General features: G+C 37.2%; 1 protein-coding gene and 1 long non-coding RNA gene across 6 annotated transcripts in view; both read left to right on the top strand.

Annotated features, from left to right (window-relative positions):
• LOC148129016 (uncharacterized) overlaps positions 1 to 9,787 on the top strand; it is a 121,063-nt gene extending 111,276 nt beyond the window's left edge. The window contains exon 3 of the long non-coding RNA XR_015745607.1: positions 9,547 to 9,787. This is a non-coding gene — a long non-coding RNA (uncharacterized LOC148129016). The remainder of the gene's footprint in view (positions 1 to 9,546) is intronic.
• Positions 9,788 to 10,388: 601 nt separating this feature from the next.
• The window catches only part of MLLT6 (MLLT6, PHD finger containing), a 117,737-nt gene continuing 101,062 nt past the window's right edge, over positions 10,389 to 27,063 (top strand). For 3 of the 5 annotated variants that reach the window (XR_003371066.2, XM_026669819.2, XM_026669823.2), the window contains exons 1-2: positions 10,390 to 10,959; positions 26,713 to 26,792. Coding sequence is in view for 4 of the 5 variants with exons in the window: in XM_026669819.2 (XP_026525604.1) it covers positions 10,851 to 10,959; positions 26,713 to 26,792 (189 nt within the window). In the remaining variant the exon portion in view is untranslated. Of the gene's footprint in view, positions 10,960 to 26,712; positions 26,793 to 27,063 lie in introns of all 5 variants that reach the window. The other 2 variants (XM_026669822.2, XM_026669821.2) reach the window with 2 other exon arrangements.

Genomic DNA, 27,063 nt, shown 5'->3' with positions numbered 1-27,063 from the left:
AGAGCAAAAGGAGTGGTAGCGGGGGTGACAGGTGCGTGTGTGTCCCTCCACAAGGAGTGTGAAGGAGGCAGACATTGTGCCTCTGAGGAAAAGAAGAGGTTCCGAAGCCCTGGCTATCACCCGGGAGGGGACAGCAGAGGGAACATCACATGCCCCTGTCACACCCACTGCCACTACTTTTGCTCTCAGTTCTCAGCTTCTTCCAAGGGGGCGCTCTTAAAGTCGATCTTTAAGAGCTGGATGACGTATCGTTAAATCACTGCCAACTCATCATTCGGAGAGGTGTAGCCCCTGAATACACAAGAAGTCTTGGGCAAAGTTCTCTGACTTTTAAAATGCATCTGTGCGGTGTGTTCCCCCTTTCACGTTCCTTGTGCAACGCCGGGAGCACCTAACCTGAGTGAGAGAGAGTAAAGTTGGCTGCTATAGGGAAAGCGCCTTGGCTTCCCCTCTTTTTCCTCACAGTCACCCTGAGCCAGTGCAGTTCTTTACTTGGGCAGCCAGACAGCCACAGCAGCACCTGAAGCAGCATCGCAATAACCAGGTATAGTAAGATTTGGTGGTGCAAATTTATCACTGAGAGGCTTCTGACAAAAAACAAAACAAAAACCACCCCAAAACAAAACCCATTTGGCAGGCAGACTCGGCAGGCAGTCGCAATCTTTAGTTGGGCTTTTTTTTTTGTCAGCCCAAGGACAGAGGGGGGGGAAGGTACGAAGGTAATCACCCTGTCTCTGCAGCATCGGTCATGTGACTGAGTGGGCACAGCCAACTTGACGTCCCTCACAGCAAGGTGCCGCACCACCTTGCCGAGTTGGCCATGCCCATCCAGTCACATGACCACCAAGCCATGCCCACCAAACAAGCCACGCCCACAGAACCGGTAGCAGAATTTTTTGAATCCCACCACTGCCATATTTGCTTTCTAAACTAGCTGATACAGGGAGACCTTTGATTCCAGTGGAATCACTCTAGTTTCTGAGTGAATTGTTGAACTGAAATAGAAGAAGATACCCAGAATAGCCCTGCTGGAAATCTAGACTGAGTTACATCTAAGAGCTTTACATTATTATATGCATGTAAAGGTATGTTGGCAGGTACACGATTCTTTTAATGGGGAAAACAACCAAACAGTGGCCTTAGCAAACTACTGTTGAGTTTATCAGGAATAGATTTAACATGTTCATGCCAGATTCTAGAAGCTTGACTTATTGGACAAAGATATTTCACAGATGAAATCTAATCTATATTGTTATGAGTGAAAAACTGAGCATGAAATTCTGAATATGAGGTCCTATAAGAGTGAAAAATGATATATGGACAATTTTACACTTTACTCTTTTATCCTATACAAACTAATATGTTTGCAACTTCAAGTTGATTGAATAAAGATCCCAATAAACTATAAATTTTGGAATTTTTCTTCTGGCTACTACAGAGAAATTAGTTACAGCATGCTAGGATGTTTAGTGAAATATGGCATTTCTCTTGACCCCAAATGACACGACTATCCATTGATCCCACCCAGTGTTCTGCGATATCAATTCTATATATCAGTTGGGAGTTTCCCCCTTATTCTATTGTCATTCCTGAAACGTATATGAAGACATAAAATTTTACAATATTTGAATTGGTATCCACTTTGCGCTTTCACCACAAATAGATAGCAACATAGAATTCAGCTTCCTTCTTCTCGTTTACTCACTCCTAACCCTTTGAAATCATTCGTAGAGAGTAGCTGTCATTGTTTCCTCTGCAACCTCCTGTCCACCTGGGATAGATAGCTACAGAGGTCATAGTTATACCCAGGGAGCTTGACAGACATGATATTAGTAGCAACAGTGCTCTTAATGGCAGTTGTCAATAAAAGGCCCCAAACTGAAGTTAACAACAAAAACATCATCAAAAAAGCACAGCAAAGAATGTTCTTTATGCGCCAAACTGCCAAGGAGCTGCTGATCCAGTTCTACAGAGGAATTATTGAGTCATCTGCACCTCTATAACTGTCTGGTTTGGTTCTGCAACCCAACAGGACAGACACAGACTTCAGAGAGTAATTAGGACTGCAGAAAAAACAATTACTACCCACCTGCCTTCAATTGAGGACCTGTATACTGCACGAGTCAAAAAGAGAGCTGTGAAAATATATACAGACCCCTCACATCCCGGACATAAACTGTTTCAACTCCTTCCCTCAAAATGACGCTATAGAGCACTGCACACCAGAAAGAACAGTTTTTTCCCGAAAGCCATCACTCTGCTAAACAAATAATTCCCTCAACACTGTTCAACTATTTACAAAGTGTATACTACTATTACTGTTAATCTTCTCACCACTCCTTATCACCCATCCCCTCCCACTTGTGATTGTAGGACTGTAACTTTGTTACTTGTATTCTTACAATTTATATTGACTGTTTCCTAGTATGATTGTTGATTGTATCCTATGACTATCATTAAGTGTTGTACGTTATGATTCTTGATTCTTAACGAATGTATTTTTTCTTTATGTATACTGAGAGTATACATAAAGACAAATTCCTTGTGTGTCCAATCACACTTGGCCAATAAACTATTCTACATTCTGAAGGTAAGGCTTTATAGTTACCAGATCCAGGGACTTCACGATATTTTGGCCCAGGGAGAATATTGCTACTCTTGTTTTCACCTATGATACTAGCAACAGGAGTGCAACATTTAACTATGTCTCTATATTCCTAGTGTCATCAAAGTTAGATTGTTTTGAGTAATTCATAGACTAATAAAGGCAGGATCCAAATCTAATACATAAATAAATGTCCAGGTGAAATCAAATGTACACTTGCCTGGTTGTCAAACACAATGAAAATGGCCCTTCAACTGTATATAGTTGGCCTAGTAATATCTATATATTTAAATCAATTTATAAACAAATGTCACTCCAAACATTTAAGGCAGTGTACAAAACACTTTAATAGTGTCAAATAGTATAGAAGAAATTTATGCACAAGGAGGAAAACAATACTTTCTATCTGAATAATGGGTACAGATCTTTTTTTTTTTAATGGCAGATTACTGGTGGTGTCTCTTATGCAGTGTCCATGCTCATTTCATTCAAAATTCCAAATGTAATAATATATTTTTCCCAGTTGTCCTTTTCTTCCCTGCCTCCATACTTTCTCTTTTTGTATGCCCTTCTCTCACCACAAGAAGGGGGGGATGAATTATGTAAATTGGAATTTAATCCCTCAAAAGGCAAACTCACAGTTCAAGTCCAAGTGTCTTTTTGTGCAGCCAGATGGAAAGCTGATCTTCGGAATCCAGCTTTTTTTCCCTCCTTTTGTCTAAGAGCTGAATAAAGCTTTGGTTGTTTTTTTTAGTTAAACAGTGATTAAAAAATACATTTTTATGTTTTAAAACTTTGTCACTAAATGTTAACAAATTAAAAAAAACAACTAAAGCCTCTACTTTCCTAACATGCAGTAAAGCCAAGAGTATTTTCAGCAATGTGGTAGGCATCAGCCTATATATCATCTGCCTGTGTGACTTTCAAAGAAATGCAGTAGAGGAGACAGAATCCCAGCAGGGAATTTCTGCCTTCTTGTCCCTTGATGCAACGCTTGGACAGGTGCAGCACAAAAGGTCCTAAACTTGTGGTTATTGGACCATTTGGAAAAGCCCTTTTTTTCTGATATAAAAGCAGGAAGAGTTTTTAAAAGATCAAAGAAAGTGTGAATGTGTATGTGTGTACATGTTATGTATATTAGAAAGGTGATAATCTGCAATGTCTGTGTTGCCTAGCTCTTAATGAAAAGTGTTGCTGGTAAATGGCAAAATCTTATCACAATTGTAGGAATATGCTTATAGTGCCATAGAATTAAAATACAATTATGGAACATTCTATAATTTCTTTCATCATAGGCCTGAGAATCGGTCAGTTGATAGCAGTTTTACTTAGCTTTGAGTTACCGGTGTGAATTGAGCTAGTGTACACAATTGAAGTATTGCATGAAGAATTTTTTTATCTGAGGCACAACAATTTTTGATGGAATAGATTCACTGTGGCTACTCATCATTAGAAGTCCAATTGGCATTTTTAGGGAGAGGCAAATGATGCCCCTAGGACCATGATATCATTAGACAAATGATATGAATAATGATATTATTGTGGCTTGTTTCAAGCATCTGTGGCTGTAACTTAGATTTCCCACCTTTCCTCATTTCCAGTAAGGGTCTTCTTTTGACATTTGTTTGTTGTTGTTGTTTGTGCCTCAAGATCAGTATTGATTTCTGGCAACTGCCTGGACCAGTTCCTGAAGTTTTCCTAGCAAGGTTTTTCAGAAGTGGTTTCCCATTGCCTCCTTCCTCGGGCTGAGAGGTGTGACTGGCGCAAGGTCACCCAACTGGCTTTGTGATTAATGCAAGGTTAGAATTCATAGTCTCCCAGTTTCTAGCCTGGTACCTTAACCAGTATACCAAAAGACTTTCATATATCAAAATTTAGTGATTTTGAAAGTTTGGAATACGAGCAAGCTCCACTAAAGCATGCAAATGTGAGATTTATGATATCTGTAAATCAGGAATGTAAACTCATTGAATATGTACCATAATTAGGTAGATAATTTTTGATGTTTGTAATGATGTTCATAATAATGACAATGATTATGTCCTTAGTTCAATTATCTCATTTAAAGCTTGTCTGGCTTGGGAGATCCCACCAGCATAATCCTTAGTTTATTGAAGACTTATGCCCTCCATATGCCCACAATAATAAGATGACATCTCTTAATAATGCAGTAAAGTTGTAAGACTGCCACTCTGGGAATACCTAATGCAGTTTACAATTAAAAGTAATCAAATACATCAACTGTAGCATACAACAAATAGTGTTACAAATGTGAAAATTCATAAGAGAAAATCACAAATAATGTAGTGCATCATTAAAAGATTTCTTCAACAGAAGACTAAGAAATTAGCAGCTCAGCTTAGAAATCAAACAGGAAGGAGCATTACTAAATGAGTAAAATTGCATAAGGTTCATATTCAGAAAGATGAGCTTTTCTGAAATGCCTTTGCATAACTAGAGTTCCATCACCAAAAATAGCCTCTTTGTAACTATTCAGAATATAGAACAAAATATCTGATCAAAAGTGTAGAGACTCTCTAAACAAATGCAATACAATGGAATTCATAAGTGATAAACCAAGCTTTTCCTTCCATGGCAACATAAAGAGGAGGAGTTGCATACATTCATTCCACTGTCAAATATCTTAAGAGGTTGCTAAAAAGTTAAGTATTTCTTTGTAGCTGGACTGATTGATGGAAAACCTTTTGAGTTGTAAGCTGCTGATGAATAAGACATGACAAGTGTGAAGCATGCAAGTAAATGTAAAAATAGCAGATTCAATGTAATGTACGGTCAAAACAGAAAGCTAGTCTGGAGTAGTGGTTAAGGCCTGCTCAGGTCAGAACCCAGGAGAATAGGAGTTCTAGTCCTACCTTAGGCATAAAAGCCAACTAAATGACCAGTCACACTCTCTCCGCCCTAGGAAGCAGGTAATGACAAATAACTTCTGAAAAAACTTGCCAGGAGGTTGCAGGGACTAGTCCAGGCAGTCATCACGAGTCAACACTGACTTGAAAGCACATATGTCTGTGCATGCATGCATGCACACATATACAGAAGTCAAAACCGGGTTTTACATTAAAAAAATCAAAGAGCTCTACTTAGCAGAATGAAGAAAAAATGAGGCCACGAAATGTACGAGGAATGAACCAACCTAATTTAAAACACTTATCTAAAAACATTAGCTCAGTCCTTTATGACTATTAACTCCAAATCTAAAATTTCCTGATAATATCAAGGTGCATTATCTATTCATTTATTGTTATAGTTAGATATTTCCTTTTTTCCAAGAGAATGAAATGGCTTACACAATTCATCTTATCTTCATCAAAACTTTGTGATTGAAGAGAGGAAAGGAAATACCCTATGAGCTTTATGGCTAATTGAAGATTTGGATCTTATTAGGTCTATCCCTTATACCTCCTGCACTGTTATCTCAAGTCCTTGCATTGATTCATGGAAACAAAGGCTTTTGTAATCAGATACATGAAATAAACTGAAAATATAGCAGGTGCAAAAATACAGAGGATGATGTTGCTTCCTAATTAAAACTAATTAGGAAAGGTAGCAAAAGACTTCCTGATTAACTTGAGTGCTTCACCTGTCAAAGATATACTGGGCAGCCACATGAAATAAGTTATATTATACTTTGTTCAAATGCTTTTATTTGTTTATCAAAATATAAAATCAGAAATATAAATAAATATCTAATCAGCAAAACCCAAAATCAAATTTCAAATTTTTTTCTACCTCAAGCACAAAATCCAAAAGTGGTTTCCAAGTAGAAACAAATTAATTGTGTTCTTTTCTTTAGTCAAAGCAGTCAATTTAGCCATCTCTGCTAATTCCATCAACTTTTACAGCCATTCGTCCATTGTGGGAATCAAAGTATCCTTCCATTTTTGTGCATAAAATAATTGTTGCTATCAGCATATATAAAACCAAGATTCCAGATCCTTTATCTATTAGCCAAGGGTCTTCAAACTTGGAAAGTTTAGGACTTGTGGACTTCAACTCCCAGAATTCCTGAGCTAACCTGACTGGAAGAGGAATTCTGGGAGTTGAAGTCCACAAGTCTTAAAGCTGTCAAGTTTGAAGACCCCTGTATTAAGCCTTAAAAAGGTCTCTGGTTTTATCTTTATATTCACTTTAAGAAACATTAAGTAGCATATTAAGATGTGAATCCTACTCCATTCTTTCTTTGCTTTGTCACACGTTCAGCATAAATAATAATAAGTTCCTTGTTTAGATTTACATTTCCAACATACATTTTATGATACCTTTATACATTCTTGACAATTTCTCTGTTGTTAGATATCAACAGTACATCAACTTATAAATTTTTCTTTTAAATTATAATTTAATATGAATTTTAATTCACCTTTTCCCATTGTTCAAGCATGTTGTATGCAAAGTTCTTTGTCCACATACATACAGTAATTTACACACTAATTCTCCAAGTTCAATTTCAATAACAACTTAGAAACCTTATGTTCATCACAACTGCACAACAGAATTTCACAAAATCAAATCCATAACTTTTTAAAGCTAATTTAAATTATATTATATTATAAATATGCAAACCAATGGCAAACATGTCCTTCTGATTCCAATTCCTCTTCAGATTTGAGGATAAGGTCGCCATAATTGAAAGATATTATTTGTCCATGAGTAAACCAGTCTTCCCTCGCCAGTATTTTTTTTCTAAAAGAATCTTCTAGGGCAGGGGTCCTCAAACTTGCCAGCTTTAAGACTTGTGGACTTCAACTCCTAGAATTCCTCAGCCAGCTATGCTCCACAAGTCCACAAGTCTTAAAGTTGTCAAGTTTGGAGACTTCTGTTCTAGGGCAACACCTAAAGGGGCATCTTTGCAGAGAAAAGTTATATTATACTTTGAACAAAAGAAAGCAAGCTTGTGCGTCTCCATCTATTTCTCACTCAGTTCATCCTCTACTGCACTGTTCTCTTTGAAAGTTATTACTCCCAATGCAGCAGTCTTTAAAAAGGGAGCTTCAAATAGATCCAGAAGGTCTTCTTTAAGGTCTCATGTTTAACCTCAAATTGTGGTTTGTTCCTTCATGCAGGGGATCATTCCAGCATGAATAGTGGTAAGTCCATGGAACAGAAGAGTTTGTCATAAACCACCAAAACTAATAGGGCTTTCTCCATTTGTTTCTAACCATGACACAAACAAGATTTTTCTCCTGCTATTATTTGCTTTGTCTTCACTTCATTCTCATGAGCTGTCTCTAGGTATACATACCATTGCTAAAAGTAGCATTTCTCCCATTAAACTGATAGTATTCAACAACAGCCAAAAGCTATGAAATATCTTCTATGCTTTGTCAGGCATTATGTCAGAACTGGAGGCAGATTATTAGAGAAGTGCTTATTGGTAGTTTCAGCTCATAGTCACATCTTCAGTCCTTGGTCAATTCAGCTGCTATTATTCTCACATTGCCTTCTCAGTGTGATGTGCCCAGTTCTTTGACAAAGCAATGCAGCTGAAGTTGACCAGGGACCAAAGATGTGACTATCAGCTGAAACTGCCAATAAGCGGTTTTCTAACTATCTGACTCAATTTCTGCCTGACAAAGCATAATGCCTGACAAAGCATAGAAGATATTTGGTGGTTTCTTTTGAATCTGTATTTTTTTAGCACAGCAAAGGGACCCCCTTTTTGCTTCTCTGTCCACCTTTATGCAAAAGCTTTCCTTTCAGATGTGTGTGTGTGTGTGTGTGTGTGTGTGTGTGCCATTTCACATCCACTACAGCAGAGATCCCAATCCCCGGTTTGTGGTCAGGCATCAGTCTGCGGCATGCCAGCAACTAGGATGCACAAACTAGCAAAGCAGGCAACACACAATTCCATGCCCCCTCCGGTCCGCAGAAAAACCTCTTTCCACAGAACCACAGTTCCTGGTGCCCAAAAGTTTGTGGACCACTGCACTACAGAGTGATGGAAAAAAAACAAACCAGTAGCTAGTAAATTAAAATGATGCAGAGCAAGTCAAAATTGTACTATAGTTCAACTGACAGCATAATAAGTACTTTGACCCTACGTCCTTGCTGTTTGAAAGCAAGGTAGCATAACATAATAGTGAGATGATATGACTAACCCCACACACCTCCCAACTGCTTTTTGAACAAAATGTGGAGGTATCTGGGAAGTTGGCATTTCTTGCCAAATTCTAAATAAAGTGCTGCCTGTGACTCACTGTCGTTGTGATGCCAATCATTTTTTTATGAGGAACAGCATGAGAAAAAGCATAATGATGATGCACGCAATTTACAGTCAGACCTGCTCTGTTTCTAGTACAAGGTTGTGATTATTGATGACAAGCTTAGAGGAACAGTAAAACGAGTAATCAACCAATCATTTTGCTTATTATGTGCTACACATGTAATCAGAACAGCACTATTTCAACAGTAAGCCAGAACAGCAGGCAAGCTAAGAATCTGTGGTGGAGGCAGTGAGTTTCATAGCAATACAGTTTCCTACAAACTCAATGGATAGTATTTTTGTTCATTAGAAGGGAAAGATCCATAAAAGTGACCAATAATTCCATCCCTCACACGTTTGATTAGTCCTTTTTAAAAACCATCTAAATGGGTGACACAATGAAATCTGATGCTGGGAAACTCCATCATTTAACTTTATGTTGCACCAATAAATACTTCCTTCCACCAGTTCTTAATCTTTCCTTATTTTTTACCAGGCAACTTGAATTCTAGTGTTGTAAGAAATGGAAAAATAACATGTTTCTTTTTCATCATGAAAGATTTACAAACTGCTGTCATGTCACCGCTTATCTTTCTTCGCAAAAATCTCATCAATTTTATTCTACTGCAAATAGATGCTTAAGAAGAATCCAGATCCAGGACAAGATTGAATTAACATTTTCTCTCTCTCATTTTTCTCTCCCATAATTTCATTTTAGAGCAACTGCCCAGATGCCAAGACATATCCTTTACCTCATCCAGTGCCTACTCCAACATATTGGCCTCATTTACTTTCCCGAATTTTCAGCCAATATATAAACCAAAATGAAAGTGAGAATTCAGCCAGATATTTACTTATTAAAAATTTACTTTGACATTTTGATTAGTCCTAGTGAAGTGTATCTCTAATTTCCTTGATATTTCCTTGTGATTGAACACAGCTATCTCAAATTTTGTCTGTTTTGGGATATTTATACATTTGGTTCATTTTTTTTTTTGAATGGCTATCAGCCAGATGTTATATAATTTTAAACTGTGTTTATTAATTACAGTTTTCTGTTTTATTGCACATTGTATAAACGTAGATGTTATACCCTATGGGTTGCAAAAATAAATTATAATTGATTGATATAAACTAACGCGTTCTTTCCTTTTCCCCTCCCCCGTAAAGATTTGTTTATTCGCTGCTTTGGCCAAAAGGTGGCGCTGATGACGCTTTTATCTGTCAATCGTTAGATAATAGGTTTTTAAGCGAGTGTAATATTCCTCCTGTAATATTCCTCCTCCTTCCCCCCCCCTTTTCTTCTTTTTCCCTCGTCTATTGCCCCATATTGGACAATAAACAAGAGAGGGAAAACGGAAGAGAGAGAAAGGAGGGGAAAGTATTCCCGTACTTTAGATGCTAACTCCTTCTCCCCCTCCTTGCCTTGAGGAAGCCGGAAAAAGAAACAAATAGCAGCCCCCCCCCCTCCTTCAGCATGGTCACAGAAAAGCGGGTCGCGGGGTGCAAATGGGGGAAGAGAAAGGCAGCAATAAAGCCGAATAAAAGGTCCCACACCCCTACATTCCAGCGCGCCCCGGCCGGCTGTCCCCGAAACTAAGACTTCAGAACCATAATTGCTGCGCGGTCGGCAGCAAGCAGCCAGGGCGACGTTGTGTGCGTGTGTGCGCGCGTGAGCGTCGGGTGTCGGTGAGTGTGTCGGTGTGCCTGGGGACCAGCCACCGCGTCTGCCCGAGCTCAGCGCCAGAGATGCCGCCAAGCTCCCCTTTGCAAATAACAATGTGGCATTTTCGTCCGGGGGGGAGGCGTCCGAGCCTTCTGCCTTCTTCCCCGTCATAGCGGATTGTGTGGGGGCATATCTTTTACATATCAAGGCGGGTCGGGGGAGGAGAGAAGGCCCGAGATCAAGAAGAGGAAGAAAAGGACGAGGAGTAAATGCGTGCTTGGAAACAGCCGCGCCAGCAGTAACACAACAAGGGGGTGGTGGGGTGGGAAATCAGCAAAAAAGAAACTTATGGAAGAATGAAGGAGATGGTGGGCGGCTGCTGCGTCTGTTCTGATGAACGCGGCTGGGCAGAGAACCCCCTGGTCTACTGTGATGGGCATGGCTGTAACGTGGCGGTGCATCAAGGTAAGACCCCCCACCTAGCCTTTCCTCCCCGCGGATACCTTGGCCAACACCTCCCCCCCCCTCCCGTTCCCCGCCAAACCCCGACTCGCCTTCTAACTCTCCGGGCACTTGCCAGAAGTGGCTTGGCAGATCTGGAAAAAGACCGTGGGGTTAAACCGGGACCACCTCCTCCCTCACTGATTGCCTCCCTAAAACCTTCGCAAGCTTTCAGTAAAATAAAAAAGCGGCGGGATTGGTTTTCGACATGGAGGAAGAAGAGTTGGAGGCGGGCTAAAACATACATCATCATCCCCGCCGCCACCACCACCACCATCATCTTCATCATTGTTATTGTTGTTGTAACCGAGCATTGAAGGAATTCTAGCGCCTTTTGTTCCGTTGGGATACACTTGACAGGGGAGAGGGAGACGGATGCAGTGCTGTGCAAAAAAGAAAGAAAGAAAGAAAAAAAGAAAAGGGAGAAAAGATTTGAGGAAAAAGGTTAAACGTGTGGTAGCCTATGTATGTTGCCTATGAAAAGCATGATTTTAGCCTTCTCCACTGACTATCAGTATGCCCGTGTATATGCTCCTAGTTATTGCTTTGTTTTGCTTTCCTGTTCATTAATTTTTAATTGCACCACCATATAAAGACGGTGAAGATGGGATACATCTGAATGCCAACAGACTCCAGAAGCATAGAGGGGACAGGGAAGTGTCAGTTTGTAATGGATGTTGTAAAAAATATATTATTTGACGTAGATTCAGAATGGCAGTGACCTCTGACTGTCTCCCTCAGCTTCCTTCCGGATTAGCTGAGCGTCTATTATTAGCTGCCCTGTAACATTGGGGATTTTTTATTGTTTATTTCAATGTTTGGGGTGGGGTGGGAGAGGGGGGACTTTTTGGCCTGCAATTGCAAGTGAAGCAAAACAGAAAGTCCCAAGGACCAACCTGGGAATATACTTCTTTGCAGAGCCACCTGGTGTAAAGAAAGCTGAAGAGTGTGTGTATCTGTGTCTGTGTGTGACAGAGAGAGAGAGAGAGAGAAGAACATTCTCTTATTACCACTTTCTAGTTACCTGTAGTAGATCATTAATCCTGGACATATCAGACTGAGGTAGAAATACCTCAGTTACACCCTGCCTCAGAGCTAGATTTATCGTTGTAGCCTCACATCTGAGAGCTAAACGACTGAAAGGGGAATGAGCATAGTTTAGAATTCTTTGCTGTAGTGAATAGTCATTTTAAAGGAGAAATCTTCATTTGGTCATGTACTGGACTTCAGTTTGTGGCAAACCCATTGTTCTGGAACATTCATTTACATAGGAGAATAACGGGGGCTGCCTTCTTCCCTAGTGTCTAAACTTCATCTGTGATAGCTGAAATTTAACTTTTGTGAATATTCTCCCGGTCCACAAATGCTGTCTTCACTTGGCAGAACATATTTGTTTACATAGACTTTTTAAGTTTGATGGAAGTTGGAGGAGGCGCCAAACAGAATTCATTTCTTTTTTTCCCTCTCCTATAAATCTTACAATATAATAAATTTATATGACCTGGTTTTATAACTGGCATCTTTTAAAAGGGGACTGTCACAGGAGATGGGAGTATCTAATCAATTTTGGCTGGTCTAGATAAATTTAAGTGTTGCTGGATCTGGAATGAACCTAGATGGGAAACCACCAGAACATCCCAGGACAACTGGAAGATTGGGGGTGGGTGGGTGGTGGAATCCCAGAAAAACATAATGGCAACATATATTATGCGAAGATCACAGTATTTATATATTGCATATATGCATATTTACATATAGTACTTACATAGGCATATAATTACCTAGAGTCAAGCTTGACTTCAGTGGGCATGTCAACTATTATCTAACTTAATGAATGGTTTGTGCAATACCAGTGATCAATGGAGGCTCACCAAGTGATCCACCACAATCTTACGATATTTGTTACCACTAAAATATTCAGAACTCTGCATTCTGACCATCAGCTGATTTCCAAAAACGAATCACTGGCCAAAAACTTGTTTATGCAAGTGCATGTGTGGATAATACATAGGTAGTGAGTACTTCAATTCAAAAAACTGACAATAGTGAACAAGAATGTAGTAAGAGACTTTAAGTCTCATCACGCAAGTAACAAAAAGAATGAGTTAGAAACTAAAATAGTTAATATCAAAACATAGGATTTTAGTAAAGATCTTAGTGCTGTAATGATCAATATATTTCTATTGAAGAACATTGTTGACCAGTAAGCATGAGTTACTACAATGCCATGGGATATTAATGTTTAATTATGAATTACTGTTTAGTACAACATTTAGTTTAAATATCCTCTTAAAATGCAGGGGATGGAATACACAAATTCAACTATAATCTCTACATTACTTGCTAAAAAAATGTGAACTCCTGAGCTTTTAAAGACAAAAATGTAGGGGTGTGTGTTTAATTTGGCGTTTCCTGCATTTTCCAAATATTTATCTAGTAGTTCTGAACAGCAGAAAGTTTCAGATATAGTGATCTAGCTATACAATGAATTACACTTTATTCATATTACATATTATATATTTCACAGCATAAGATTTAACTTAGGTTACAGCTGATCATTTTATCTAGTTGTTTCCACAATAAAGTTTGAAATGAATCCTTATTTAAAATCAAGTCTATTTTAGTAGCTTTGATGCTAGCTCTTGAATATCCAACACATAAAAATAATTAGGCATACAAGCAAATTTGCAAAAAAGAAACGTATCAGGTGAAACAGCATCTATAGGGAAGGTTAAAAAAAAAGTTGGTGGTTGCAACAGTCCTGTTTCTTTTTATGTTCTTCAATAAAAATACACCTACAAAAAAAATATGATATTTATCACACTGCTAGAACCACTAATTTGACCTTTTGAGAACACCTACACCCATGTGGCTGGTTAGCTGACTGTTAGGGAGAGCTGTTGCAGCTAGATGTAAAGTTAAGTTATAAATACATTCATAGTGATTAACAGTTTGTAAAAATGTTGACTAGATGGGTAACATTTTAGATTTCCCCTTTGGCCATAGAACTTTGAAATATTGGTAATGCAATGTAAAAGCCCAGGATTTTTATTTAACTTATATCAAGGTGATGTATTAGGATGGGAATGCACATTTTGTTACTGCAATACCATATTTATTTATTAAAATTGTATAGTTACCCCGTCTTAACATATGCTCCTAAAAATGCCTCCTAAATGGGTAACATTTTAGATTTCCCCTTTGGCCATAGAACTTTGAAATATTGGTAATGCAATGTAAAAGCCCAGGATTTTTATTTAACTTATATCAAGGTGATGTATTAGGATGGGAATGCACATTTTGTTACTGCAATACCATATTTATTTATTAAAATTGTATAGTTACCCCGTCTTAACATATGACTGGGTGGCAAAATCCATTACTGTGCTGGTTTTGCAGGAAAAGTTTTCTTTTATCTCAGACTGTCATAGGACTGTCATCTTAAAACTTACATGAAGGTGTAAAGTCATCATACTGGTAGTTACCTTATCTGCACTACAAACATCTTTGCATAAGCAAATAAAGCTGTGTAAAAAGACGTAACCTTTGAATTGTAATAACTAACTGGTGGCTACATGACTGTCTATTTGATTTAGGAAACATATTTGCAGCTAGGCTATATAACTTTTGATGGAACTAAAACCCTTCTTTCTTTCTTTCTTTCCTTCCTTCCTTCCTTCCTTCCTTCCTTCCTTCCTTCCTTCCCTGTTGGCAGTTAACCCAACTTTTCCCAGATGCTGATTAATTTAGAAATAATTCTATAATTAAAATTCAAAATATTTCATAATAATAAGGAAGAATCAGAGCTCTGCACATCTGTTCACTCTCTAGGCAAGATGCTTATGGATGGGTGTCTTCCATTTTTTGCTACTTTCTTTATCTTTTTAGATTCCGGCTTATTAAAGTGGAATTGGACAAAGGATTGTTCTTTACAAAATAAGACACATGATCATCAAGTTAAAATTCCTGGCCTCACTTTTCACAAATTGGGTGTTTTTTTGTTTTTGTTTTTTTGCTGCTGCTGCTGTTTTATTTTTTAATGTGTGCCATTTTTTAAAAGAATGATCTGGCTGAAATTTTCAAAGAGCACTAAGGACCCGTGAATATTTTAACATTCTGAGAGCAGTAACCTGGTTGTTGGCAGGTGTTACTCACCTGTTAGGTGCCCTTAGGTACCAAAAGATTTCCGGTTAATGTTCAAACTATCGCTTTTGAACTCGAAAGGCCTATATGGTTTGGCGTCTAGATACTCACAGAATCAACTTCTTCTGTCTGTATCAGTTATTCAGTATGCTTTTCCTAGATTATACAGGGAGAGGTTTTGGGTCATTACTGCCATGAGTTTACCAAAAATACATAAATTTTAAAAAGGGATAAAAACATCCAATTTTAATAGGCAATTAAGGACAGAGGTACTGTTTTTCAGTCACTGCTCCAGCTTTATGAAATACTCACCTCCCACTTCCTTTTAACTTTTTCTCCATGCCTTTTAGTATTCTGGAAGCCATGAAATAGAGTTTTTTATTTTTCATTATCACAATTACTATAATTTACCTTTGTGTTGTTAAAACTTCGGTTAGTTATGGGTTTTTTGTATTCAATTAATTATACTTACAGAAAATGTTTTTTAATGTTAAGGAAGCATTTTTTAAATTGTTTTATAAAATGCCATGAGTTTGTAGAATAAATAAAATAAACATAATAAATAATGACATCAAAGGTACAAGTAGTAGACTGGATGGTGCATTCATACAATCTTGGGCTGCAAGTATCTCTCTGGGGATTGTGCTTGATATCCTGTAGGTTCCCTGTTCTGCCTGCTTTTTAATTAAAAAAAGATGGAAAACTGGGATGCAGAAAAGTTAAACTTCAACCTCAAATTATGTATTTATTTAAAGATTGCCTCTTTAGAAAACCAAAACGATAAGATATAATTCAGCATTTTATTTGGAATTGTAAACAATTGCCTGTCAGAAAAGATCAAGATAATTTGGGGTGCTAGAAAACATCAGGAAAAATTAAAAGAGTACTGAGGAGCAGCACCATCAGTTTATCTGCTGGTAAATTAGTGGCTTGTATTGTAACTTGCTATGCTCTTGCAGCTGCTGTTTGATAAACAAACAAATCCCCTTCCCATAAAAACCATTTTATCATAACATTAATAACTTACTCTCAAAGCTACACATCCACTAGTCCAGAAAGTTAGCTAAGACTGGAGAAAATCATATTGATCAGGTGTGCATTGTCTAGCGGAGTTTTAAAAATAAGTGTGTGCCCCAATATGATTCCAAAGAAGGAAAATTGATGAGGCATTTCCATCTGAATGGTTAGATAGATTTTCATCCTCAACCCATTCCTTCATCAAACAACAACTCAGAGGTAGAGGTAAAGGTCAACAAATTGTGTTTATTAATTATCTATCTTTTAACTAGTGCCTAATTAATGAAAGCTCGAACTGTTTCCATTTCAGTGTGCAAAGAAAGAAAGAAAACTCAGGTTTCTACAAAAGCTATCATTCATTATAATAAAAACTGTTCTTAATAATTTCTTTTTAATTTCTCAAGAAATATGCTTGATACAAAGTCATATGTAAATAAATACATGATCCTAAAGTTTGATTTAATTGAGCTGCCAAGCTAGGCAAAGGGACTTCTAGTTAGTTTATCGCATTTCTATTCTTTCACAACTGAAAAAAAAACCCGCTTTCATCAGCTTACAGTGAATCAAAAGATGTGTAATGATAAAATACCTCAAATATCTAACTTGCGAGGAACAATTAAGTGGCAAGGTAATTTAAACATCCTCCAGAAAAGTTTCATCTTCAACACCTTCTGGAAGGTAAACAGCATCACAATTAAACATACCTTCAGTGGAAGACTATTCCAGAGGAAGAGTAGAAAAACAATACTTTGAGGTTTCAACCGCCTTGTCCTTCCCAAAATGGAGAATAATCAGCTGAATCTCCCACATAATCAAAAGTCAAGCAACTTCTGTGGAGCCTTTGTGGTCCTATAAGTAATTTGGGGCTGAGCCTTGAAGGGCTTTATATATTAAAATTAGCACTACATCCAGGAGCTAAAAGGGAGCCAGCGCAAGGCCTGAAATATAGATGCAATATGATCCTACCAGCTATTCATAGTGATGATCTGATTCATTGCATTTTTCACCAATTTTTCATCATCCTTAGTGCAACTCTATACAATAGTCTAAAGAAATGGTGATGGAGACGTGCCAATGAAGCAAGGTTCTGATATCCTGGATAAGATCACAACTAGGGCATCGCTGTTACTGGGCAGATGCCTTTCATTTGCTGATAGAGCAGAAGCCTTAAGTCCAGGAGGATCTGCTCCTGTAGGGATAGTGCAGCTCTGTCTAGAATTACCATTGAGGCCATAGGGAGAATCTGAAAATACAGTGTTACTAGACTTACATTTTAGCCCATTCTTTCCCATCTAAGCCCATATAGTCTCCAGGGATCTGGACAAACCTTTGACAGTATCTTCAGGGTGACATGAGGTTGCAATATAAAGCTAGATATTATGCCCAAAGCACCAGCTGGCCTCCCCCAGTGGCTTCATGTAAATATTAAATAACTGGGAGAAAACTGACCCCTGCAATCCCTCACAAGTGAGCAAACACCGTGCCAGTATCTGCTCAACTCTCACATAGATTCCTCTATTGCTTTTATGCTCTTGTGTAATGAGCCAGTGTAGTCTAGGAAAAGGATTTGTCCATGAAATTTCATTGAGTGAAATTCTTTTTCTTAGCCTAACTTACTTCATGTAATATTGTGAGTAGAAAATAGAAAGAACGAAGAAATGTGAATATCCCTATCAACTTTCTTCAAAAAGAATAAAGGTTAAGATTAAAAACATACAAACAGGACAATCCTATACATGCCCATTCAGAAGTTAAGTTTCACCTTTTTCAATGAACATATTCACAGATAAATGATGGCCTCAGATATGTTAAACTGGCAGATGCTCAAGTTTCTGGAAGTTATAATCCAAATATATGCAGGGGCTTCTTTCTAGGAAACGGATGCATGTAGTTGCAGAGTAACTTTTTAGGATCCCATCTTTTTGATATTTGTTCCTTGTAGATTAAAGCTGTTATCCTCCTTTGAGATCCTTGTGTTTTTCATGTAGGATGCTGGGATTATTTATATGTTCATATCCTTATGGGCATATTTATAGGGTTTTTTTTTACTAGTTTTTCCTTTTATGGTAAAGCAACAGTAAATGCAAATAGTAATAAAGGGAGGGGTAGAGAAAGGAAGTAAGAAGGGAACATGAAATTTGAAGAAGAGATTATTAATAACAGATCCTACTGGATGTCAGTTTAAGTAGCACATTTTAAAATAAAGTTAAGCAAAGTTGGGAATCCAGACCTGGGCAATTACCCAAACTAATAAAATAGCCAGGATTTTCAAACATGGAAAGGAGAACTTTAGTCTCCTGATTAGTAGCAGAGATGTGTCTTCCAGTACAGTACTGTAGTAATGAGTCTGGCAACCGTAGTTATTCCCATGAACCACTTATCTTCACTATGACATAGATCTCAGAACTTAGACATAGTATTGATTAATAAGAGTGAATCCGTAAACTCTGAACTCGCCTTGGAAACAAGGTTGAAAAGATGAGAATATCAGTCTAGAAATGAGGCATCACAGGAAGAGTCACATTATAACAATCAGGATCTCTGTATTTTTCATTCTGTCCTATCAGGATGGTTTTTAAAATTATTATTAATTAAATACATCACTGGTATTTGTATTTTTAATTGATTAATCTTTTCAATCTAGTGCCCTTTATTCTTTTTCCTCTGCAATTATACTTATGTTCAGCTTCTCTGCCTGCACAACCTGGCCGAAATAGAAAATAGATGTAGATCTATATATCTGGAGAGGATACTAATTTGCAAACAACTACCTTAGTTAGTGTATAGGTATGTCAACATTTGTGCATAAAGTTAGAGGGAGAAACTGTTGTTTCTTCTTTTATTTATTTGGATGCAAAATATTGAAGCACATACAAATGAACATTAAAAAAGATTACTCGATGCACATATTCAGCCCATGAAATAGTATTGAGCATAAGAAATGAGCTCACATTTGTTTGATGGAATAATCTACTCTTAATTTTGTCATAATCTTACATTGTTTTGTTTGTTTAAGTTGCTTTTTTAAAAAAAATATTTTAATAACCTTGCAAATCACTAGTGGAGCGGGTTCTACTTGTATCCATAAATCCAGATGGACAGCTCCAAGCATTACTATAATCTAATGGTTATCCAAATTTTTCCACATATACAGATAACTTCCTATGGACAATTCTAGATCTTTGATCTTGGACCATTTAATAGTTATCCATATTTTTGCAGTCCAAATTTAGAATTTTTACATTAAACCACACTTAACATAGACTTGCCAATGCCATTCTGCATATTGTAGCTATTTGTTAATAGATTATATGATCTTTGTATTTTTCCAGTATATTTATTTTTTGAAAAGCCACACATACACCTTCTTAAATTAACACAAAGCAAATCTGCAAGGACAAGCTAGGCTACAACAGAATGCAGCACGGTGCAATGTTAATAATGATGGATGGTGATCTTGAACAATAATCATTATTATGAAAATAGAAAAGTTACAACTATAGGCTTGGAATATTTTTCTCAGTTTGATTTCAGAGAGAATGTGAGAGAGTATGATTTTAGAAAATACTGTTTTTCACTTAACCACAGCAAGTTAGAATGGATTGATCAAGATGACTCATACATCTACCAGCTGTTTTTCTGCTGCTGAAAAATAAAAATCTCTTCACTGCCATGATGGGAGGTTCATCTTTACCTGTAATTACCTAAGCAAAATGGCTCTAAATTATTATATTTTCATCTCTATATTCACATACACAAATACACATATAATGCCCATGCTCTTAACTATTTCTACTATATGTGAGTACGTTTGTGTGTGCACGTTCAATCTGTTATACTTCTTTGTGATTTTTTTTGTCCAGGTTTAAAGCAGTTTATATATAATTCTGTGATGGTTTCTCATGGAAACCACTTGGACTGCAATCCTATACAGGTAGTCCTCAACCTATGACCACAGTTGAGACTATATGTGGTAACTAAGGTGGTTGTTAAGTGAGTCATGCCTAATTTTACAACCTTTTTTCCATGGTTAAGTGAATCCCTGTAGTTGTTAAATTAATCAGCCATCATTAAGCAAAACCAGCTTCTCCCATTGACTTTACTTGCCAATAGTCAGCTAGGGAGATTACAAATGGGGATTGCATGGCGCGCGCACACACACACACAGGATCCTGCAACTTTTGTAAATACATGCCATTTACCAAGCACCAAAATTTTGTTCATGGCACCATGAGGATGCTGCATTGGTTGTAAGTGCAAAGAAAGGTTGTAAGTCACTTTTTTTTCACTGCCATTGTCATTTTGCATAGTCACTAAACAAATAGTTGGATTCCCTGTATACATTTATTTCTGAATCCTCTTGAACTTTGATAGAAGTTTCGTTACAATCAGTGTGCATAACATTTCTTTATTTAATATAGTTTTATTCTGGTTCTCATTAATACAGTTCCTGAAGAGGTTGCAATACACTTTTGCAGTACAAAATAGAGACACTAGATATCATAGAAGGGAAAAAAAGAAAAACAAAGATGAAATCCAGACCATATGGACAATATTCTTATAGGGAAGAAGGTTCCTATATGAGAGTGTAGCTGAAAATGATTGCCTGAGGTTCTCAAAATTCACAAGAAGAGTTTTCTGTGTCATCTTAGCAGTTGATTTCATCTAGGGCCTTCAGCATGGTGATGGAGGGGAGAGGTATGTGCATTAAAAAAAAAGGAAGATTGTACACATGACCAAAATCCACCCTTGTGCATATGAAAAAGGAGCATGGTTTTGCCTGATTATAGCCACCTTCTTGGATTATATATTTACTTACATCATTCCATTTTTAGGACTGTTCATCTTGCATAAGCAACTTTGAACAACAAACAATTAAAAACATAATATAATGCAAAACAAAAATGAAATTAGAATAAAATAAAAAAGCAGCTGCCTCTGGATGTTCTAACTCCATCTGTACTAACAAAGACTAGACTGTAGGGTATTGCAGTCAGAGCATTAGATGTCAATGAACAAAGCCATGAATCTGACTCAGTTGAATTGTGGCTATTATTGAATTGAATAATGGGCACAGCCAAGTGCTCAACTTTGAAAACTGATCTAAACAGTTCATGATACCAATTTCATTTCCTTAAATTTCTGTCGTGTATCCATTTCTTACAGATTCATTTGATTTAGTAAGCTCCTGCAAAGCACATCTTTTGTGAATGTTTCTATGTTAATTACAGCTTTGGCACCAGGATTTTGTAGTTGCAATCATAGATTCTAGTGTCTACCCCTAATGTGAGAATGATGGGATATTCCAATAACTCTTTTGAATATTTTTTTTCTGTACAAAGCGGAGATGATTGCATTGTTAAAATTGTGGGCTCTTGCTGGATTTAGAACCTTGGCAATTGACCAACTTTTGCTATCTTTTAGAATTTCTGGCATTTTCAACTGGCCTCTAGATGCTATTAGAGTGACATCTCTTAAATATGACAGAAATAGATCTGCTGCACGACATTCGATAAGAAACAACATAGTATTTCTCACACGTCTAAACTGTTGAAAAGAACTCAGTGAAGCTTTAAATGTTGCCTGACCAAATATTAACCTTTCTGGTTGCAAACATGGAGTAGGAGTAGGAGTGGAGATTCATGTATTCATGTATTTCTAATTCAATCAATATTTCAGAAGAATGTCTTGCCTTTGGAACCATTCTGAATCACATCAAAAGAGTTGAGGTCCAATATTGTATATATTTAAAGAAAGTTCAACCTAGATTTGAAAAGCTCTTCTGTAGCTCCAGTACAGGTTACTTGCACTGGATGTGAATAATTAGATCCCAATTCCCTTCGTAGCAACCAAAGCATATAGAGGCAAGGGAATTATTTCTATGCACATCAGAAGTTTCAATGGATAACTGGGAAGACAGAGTATATGAGGACCCAGATTGTTGGAGGCAATATGCTGACTCTGTAAATCGCTTAGAGAGAGCTATGAAGCACTATAAAGCAGTATATAAGTCTAGGTGCTATTGCTGTTGCTATATACCACTGCTTTTTCCCTCCTGTGACTCTGACATGATGCATTAACTTAAAATCAGAGATTTTGTTGTGTAACACAACAAAAATAACTCCAGGATGGTTGCAGGGAATTCAGAGCTAGAATATTCTTAGGGTATGATTTTTCAAAGACATCTAACAAGGGAGAATCCATCAACCATTCTAAGCTTATTTTATCAAACTGTTCTACCATCAACTAAAATTCATATTTCTTGTAACATAAATTTGTTGAATTTATCTCTTCAGATGTAGTAGAGAACAAGTTTTGCTGTCCATCAGACATTTGAAGACTGACATGATATTCCTCTCTTCAGTCTTCCAGGTCTCTTCTCCAAATTAAACAAAACCAGATACTTTAATTTTTGTTCCTTACCATTCGATTCACTATTATGATTATCCTTCCTTTAAATTATAAAGGACATAGGTGAACCCAGTTCAACCTATGTCCTTTATAATGTCTAAGGCCTCAAATTGGACCTAGTAATGAAATGTATGGCTAATGCAGAATAATGTGAAACTGTCATTATGGCGTTCTGAAAGCTTGTACTCCATTAAGGTAGCCTGAAATTGCATTAGCTATGTTTGCACATACATCACACTGCTGACTCACTTTTAGCAACAGAGCAAACCAAGCAAATGTACATATTCTAGCTTAATCTGAGTACTATTGAGTACTATTTTTACTTCAGAAAGGAGGGTGGGGGGAAATAAGAAAGGTCTTTTACTTTGATTTATATCAAGGTTTGCTAATTTAATTCAGGCTGTATTTTAGGTACATCAAGGCTATTCCTATATACAATAAAATAAATATATGTAGTGCAAAGTATGTCAGTTGTCAAAGGCATAGATCCCCAAAATAATTTTCGATAGAAGAATTATTATGGGTATTTAGAAGAAAAAATAACTACAGATGTTGTTAAAATAAGCTGCCTGCTAGTGAATGCAGCTGACTGTTGCTGATATACAGTTTATTAATTATAATAAATACATAAAATTCCTATTTTAGAGTTTCACATCCCACAGGGTTCAATTATTTGGACAAGCACAGTTTTAAATAGTAACCTGGAGGAATCTATGGAAGCATTAAAATTATTTTACAAATAAAATTGTAAGATTGCTTGTATCTTTATGATTTATATTATTTTATTTAGCTTCCTACATGATTTGATTGCTTATTTAGTATCCTATGACTATCACTAAGTGTTGTATCTTATGATACTTGATGAATGTATTTTTAAGTACACTGAGATCATATGCACCAGACAGATTCCTTGTGTGTCCAATCACAGTTGGCCAATAAAGAATTCTATTCTATTCTATTCTATTGTATTCTATTCTATTCTATTTTGATTCCCCTTCTCTAATTTGAAAATTGTAATGTTGATATTTTATATTTTATTAATTGCATGTTTTCCTTTCCATTAGATCCAAATTAAAATAATCTGTTAAAAATAGTAAGATTCAAGTAGATTGATTTAAATTGCACTGATTTGAATGGGCCTTTAATGGTCAATGCATCTGGATCCGATGCACATATCATTTTTAACAGTAGATTTCTCTGATGTACAATATATGTCTTTTTCATCAGAAGCTGATTTTAGAAATATATTAATTTTTTTCTGAATGGTTGAACCTTGTAGATTGCGCATCTGCCCTAATAATTAGATCTAGAGATGAAACCTTTCAATTAGTTGAAACAATTCCTATTTGGGTGATCATAGATCACAACATTGTAACGATAAAGTGATCTCACTGAATAAATACAATTGGGATTTCATCACTTTGAAATTATTTCTTAAGGCAGGGGTGTCAAACTCAGAACCTGCAGGCTAGATGTGGTCTGAGGCAGTGGTGGTATTCAGCCGGTTTGCACCACATCGGGCGAACCGGTAGCAAGGATTTGGCATGGGCTGCCAAACTGGTAGTAAGTTTTGGCTGGCTACGCCCCTGATCTGGTCGCCCTTCCACCCAATGTTCGCATCACCCTGCCCGCCTGACATTCACCTAAGGTATTTCTTCCTTTTTTTCCCCTCCTGACAATCAGCTGTACATATGATCAGCTGTGCCGGGATTCCCCTTGCTGAGGCCCAGGAAGGCAAAAAATGGCTCATTCCCCTCCATCCACTTTTTGCCTTCCTGAGCCTCAGAGGAGCCTTATGGAAGCAACCCCCCCCCCCCCGAGGCTCTTCTGAGGTCAGGAAGCTCCCAAAATGGAGTGTGGAGGGGTGCTGCGTGCCCCTCCCATGCTCTGTTCCTTTTCTTCCTGAGCCTTAGAAGAGCCTTATGGGAGCAACCCCTCCCCAAGGCTCCTCTGAGGCCCAGAAGGCCCAAAAATGGGTGGGGAAGTGACTACAAAAAAGAAAAAGAAAAAGGCCATGCCCATCCAGTCACATGGTCATGCCCACCAAGCCACGCCCACAGAACCATTAGTAAAAAAAATTAAATCCCATCACTGCTCTGTGGGGTGCTTAAATAGCAAAGGACCTACCCATGGTGCCTCTGGCAGCCAAAACAAGGCGTGGGGGTTGCATGTGGTCCCAACGCAGTCTGTTTTCAGCCTGGATAGCCTCCTGCAACTCTTTGCTGGTCAAAACGGCCCCCCTGCACCCCGTATTAGCTGGTAGGGTGCTGCAGGAGGCATCTATCCTGTCTTCCCGCCTCTTCCTTCCCCAGCAAGCCTGCGGAGGAAAACTACAATGTTGATTCGGCTCTCAAAGAAATCCAGTTTGACACCCTTGTCTTAAGGGAATTTAGGTTTATTAAGTATGTTCAATTATTTAAATCTTGATTTGGTTAGACCCCTGTACTCTAGAAAATCAATGAAAAATCAACTGTGTTTTTTGTTCATAGTTTAACACAAATTTTGGCAGAGTACTTTCTGGAAAAGCTGTGAGTTCAGAAACTACTCCTAAAAAATCACTTTTATTGTCTGTCAAGTGAAGACGTCTCTTTAAACATTTTTACTTATCTTGATTTATTCTGTTTATTAACTGATACAGTACTTTGGATCTTTATGTATTTATGTTCCCTAGGACATTTTTAAATGATTATTTTTTATGCCTTTTATATCTTGTAAGTTGCTTTGGTTTCTTTGCATGGGAAAAACAGCACCATATTTTCATCAATCAATCAATACTTTTTTTTCCCAGTGTAGTACCTTTTGTTCTGTTTCCTCTCTGTTCATGATTTTCCTCACTTTCATCTGTTTCTTTCAACAGGAAGGAATATTAATAACATGTTCAATGAGATTGGGATCTTTTTTCCCTTCTCCTTGCTAAAGAGGGATGCAGGACTCTCTTGTTTGCCAAGGCTTTAATGCTTTTATTCATTTTCTGTTTCCTACAGTTGTTTGCCTGGCTTCTCTGGGAACCCCTTGCATAATTTCCTTGAGATACATAACCTATATACTAATGTTAAATTTTTGATGACTACAGAAAGAAAAAAATTACCCCATTTGTTACATTTGCATCTATATAGTTAATTAGACTGCTATCTACTCTTTTTTCTATTCCAAACATAGAAAATGCTTGTGGATTTGACCCCAAAATAATCCCTGGCAGGATTCTTCTATATATAAGGTTAACCAAATAAATGTTTTTGGGAAGTTTGCTGACAAGGCATTGTCATGCTTTCCTCTGCTTTCATTTACAGTAATTATTATTTTGCCTGTATAACTAGAAGTTGTATATAGTTATTATGATTAATATTAATTTTTATTAAACAAAGTTATATGACTACCCATATACCAAAAGAAACTCTAGGCAGCAAACAAGAATAAAAACAAAGTGATTAAAAAAATCACTCAAGTAAAAAAAGACAATACTATCCATAGATCAAATACACCATGCCTGTCCCATTAACTTTCAGGCTATTCACACCTGCGGGAAAACCAGGTCTTCATTGATTTCCTGAGCCCATTGCCAGATTTAATACTTTTCATTCAAAAATCCAGCACCTTGTAAATATTTTTGATTACAATTTTCAAAACCCATGAGCTTATAGGATTTGGTGTTAAAAATTTCTAGTAGACTAATCTGTAATACTTAAGCTGTTTTGCTAAATTTTAGTAACAACATACAAATTTGGATAAACTTCGTAGTAACTTACTGGTAAATAAAATTTGGGTATTTTTTTTCAAAGGAGGTTGCAATATGACAGATTTACGTCATTATTGATGCTGCAAGCTAAATACAACCACCAGCATGAATTGTGGCCTGCCAGTTCCTTGATGACCTTTTGTTTTGTGCTATTAAGGAGCCCGCAAAAATAGGAAACTTACTCAGTACAATACTGTACATACATGGCTGGTTGACTCTATTCAGCTTGGTGGATCACAAATTGTACACACTGATGTTTTGAGAGTCCAGTCAATTTGCTAAGAGCCTGGATAATATAGAATTGTATTTCATCTTAGATTTATGACTGAAATAGGAAACTACCAAGCATACCAAGAAAAATATATAGCAACCCAAATTTCATTCCTCAATTTTCTTGTTTCTTCTCTTAGCATGCTATGGAATTGTTCAGGTTCCCACTGGACCGTGGTTCTGTCGAAAATGTGAATCTCAAGAAAGAGCCGCCAGGGTGGTGAGTACACATCGAAAACATGTCAGAAGAACAGAATAAAACTTGCTTATCCTAGTATAGTTAGTATATGGTTCTGAATAATAGTTAACCACTTAAATGTGAAGGGTACACAAATGGAACATGGAAACAGAGTCCTACAACAATTGTTTCACCCTGCATCTGGAGCATTGGTGGCTTCTGAACTAGGAGCCTCTGTAACATTTTTAATAGCTGATGTCTGTATTATTAGATAGTTCACTTACACTCAGATAGGTCTAATCCTAAATGTACC

This window comes from Notechis scutatus, chromosome Z (assembly GCF_049901735.1).
Source record: "Notechis scutatus isolate UNSWTSFEM ecotype Mainland chromosome Z, rNotScu1.2, whole genome shotgun sequence".
Classification (NCBI taxonomy): domain Eukaryota; kingdom Metazoa; phylum Chordata; class Lepidosauria; order Squamata; family Elapidae; genus Notechis; species Notechis scutatus.
The sequence above is the reverse complement of the archived record's forward strand: the minus strand, read 5'-3'. Positions and strand labels throughout refer to the sequence as shown.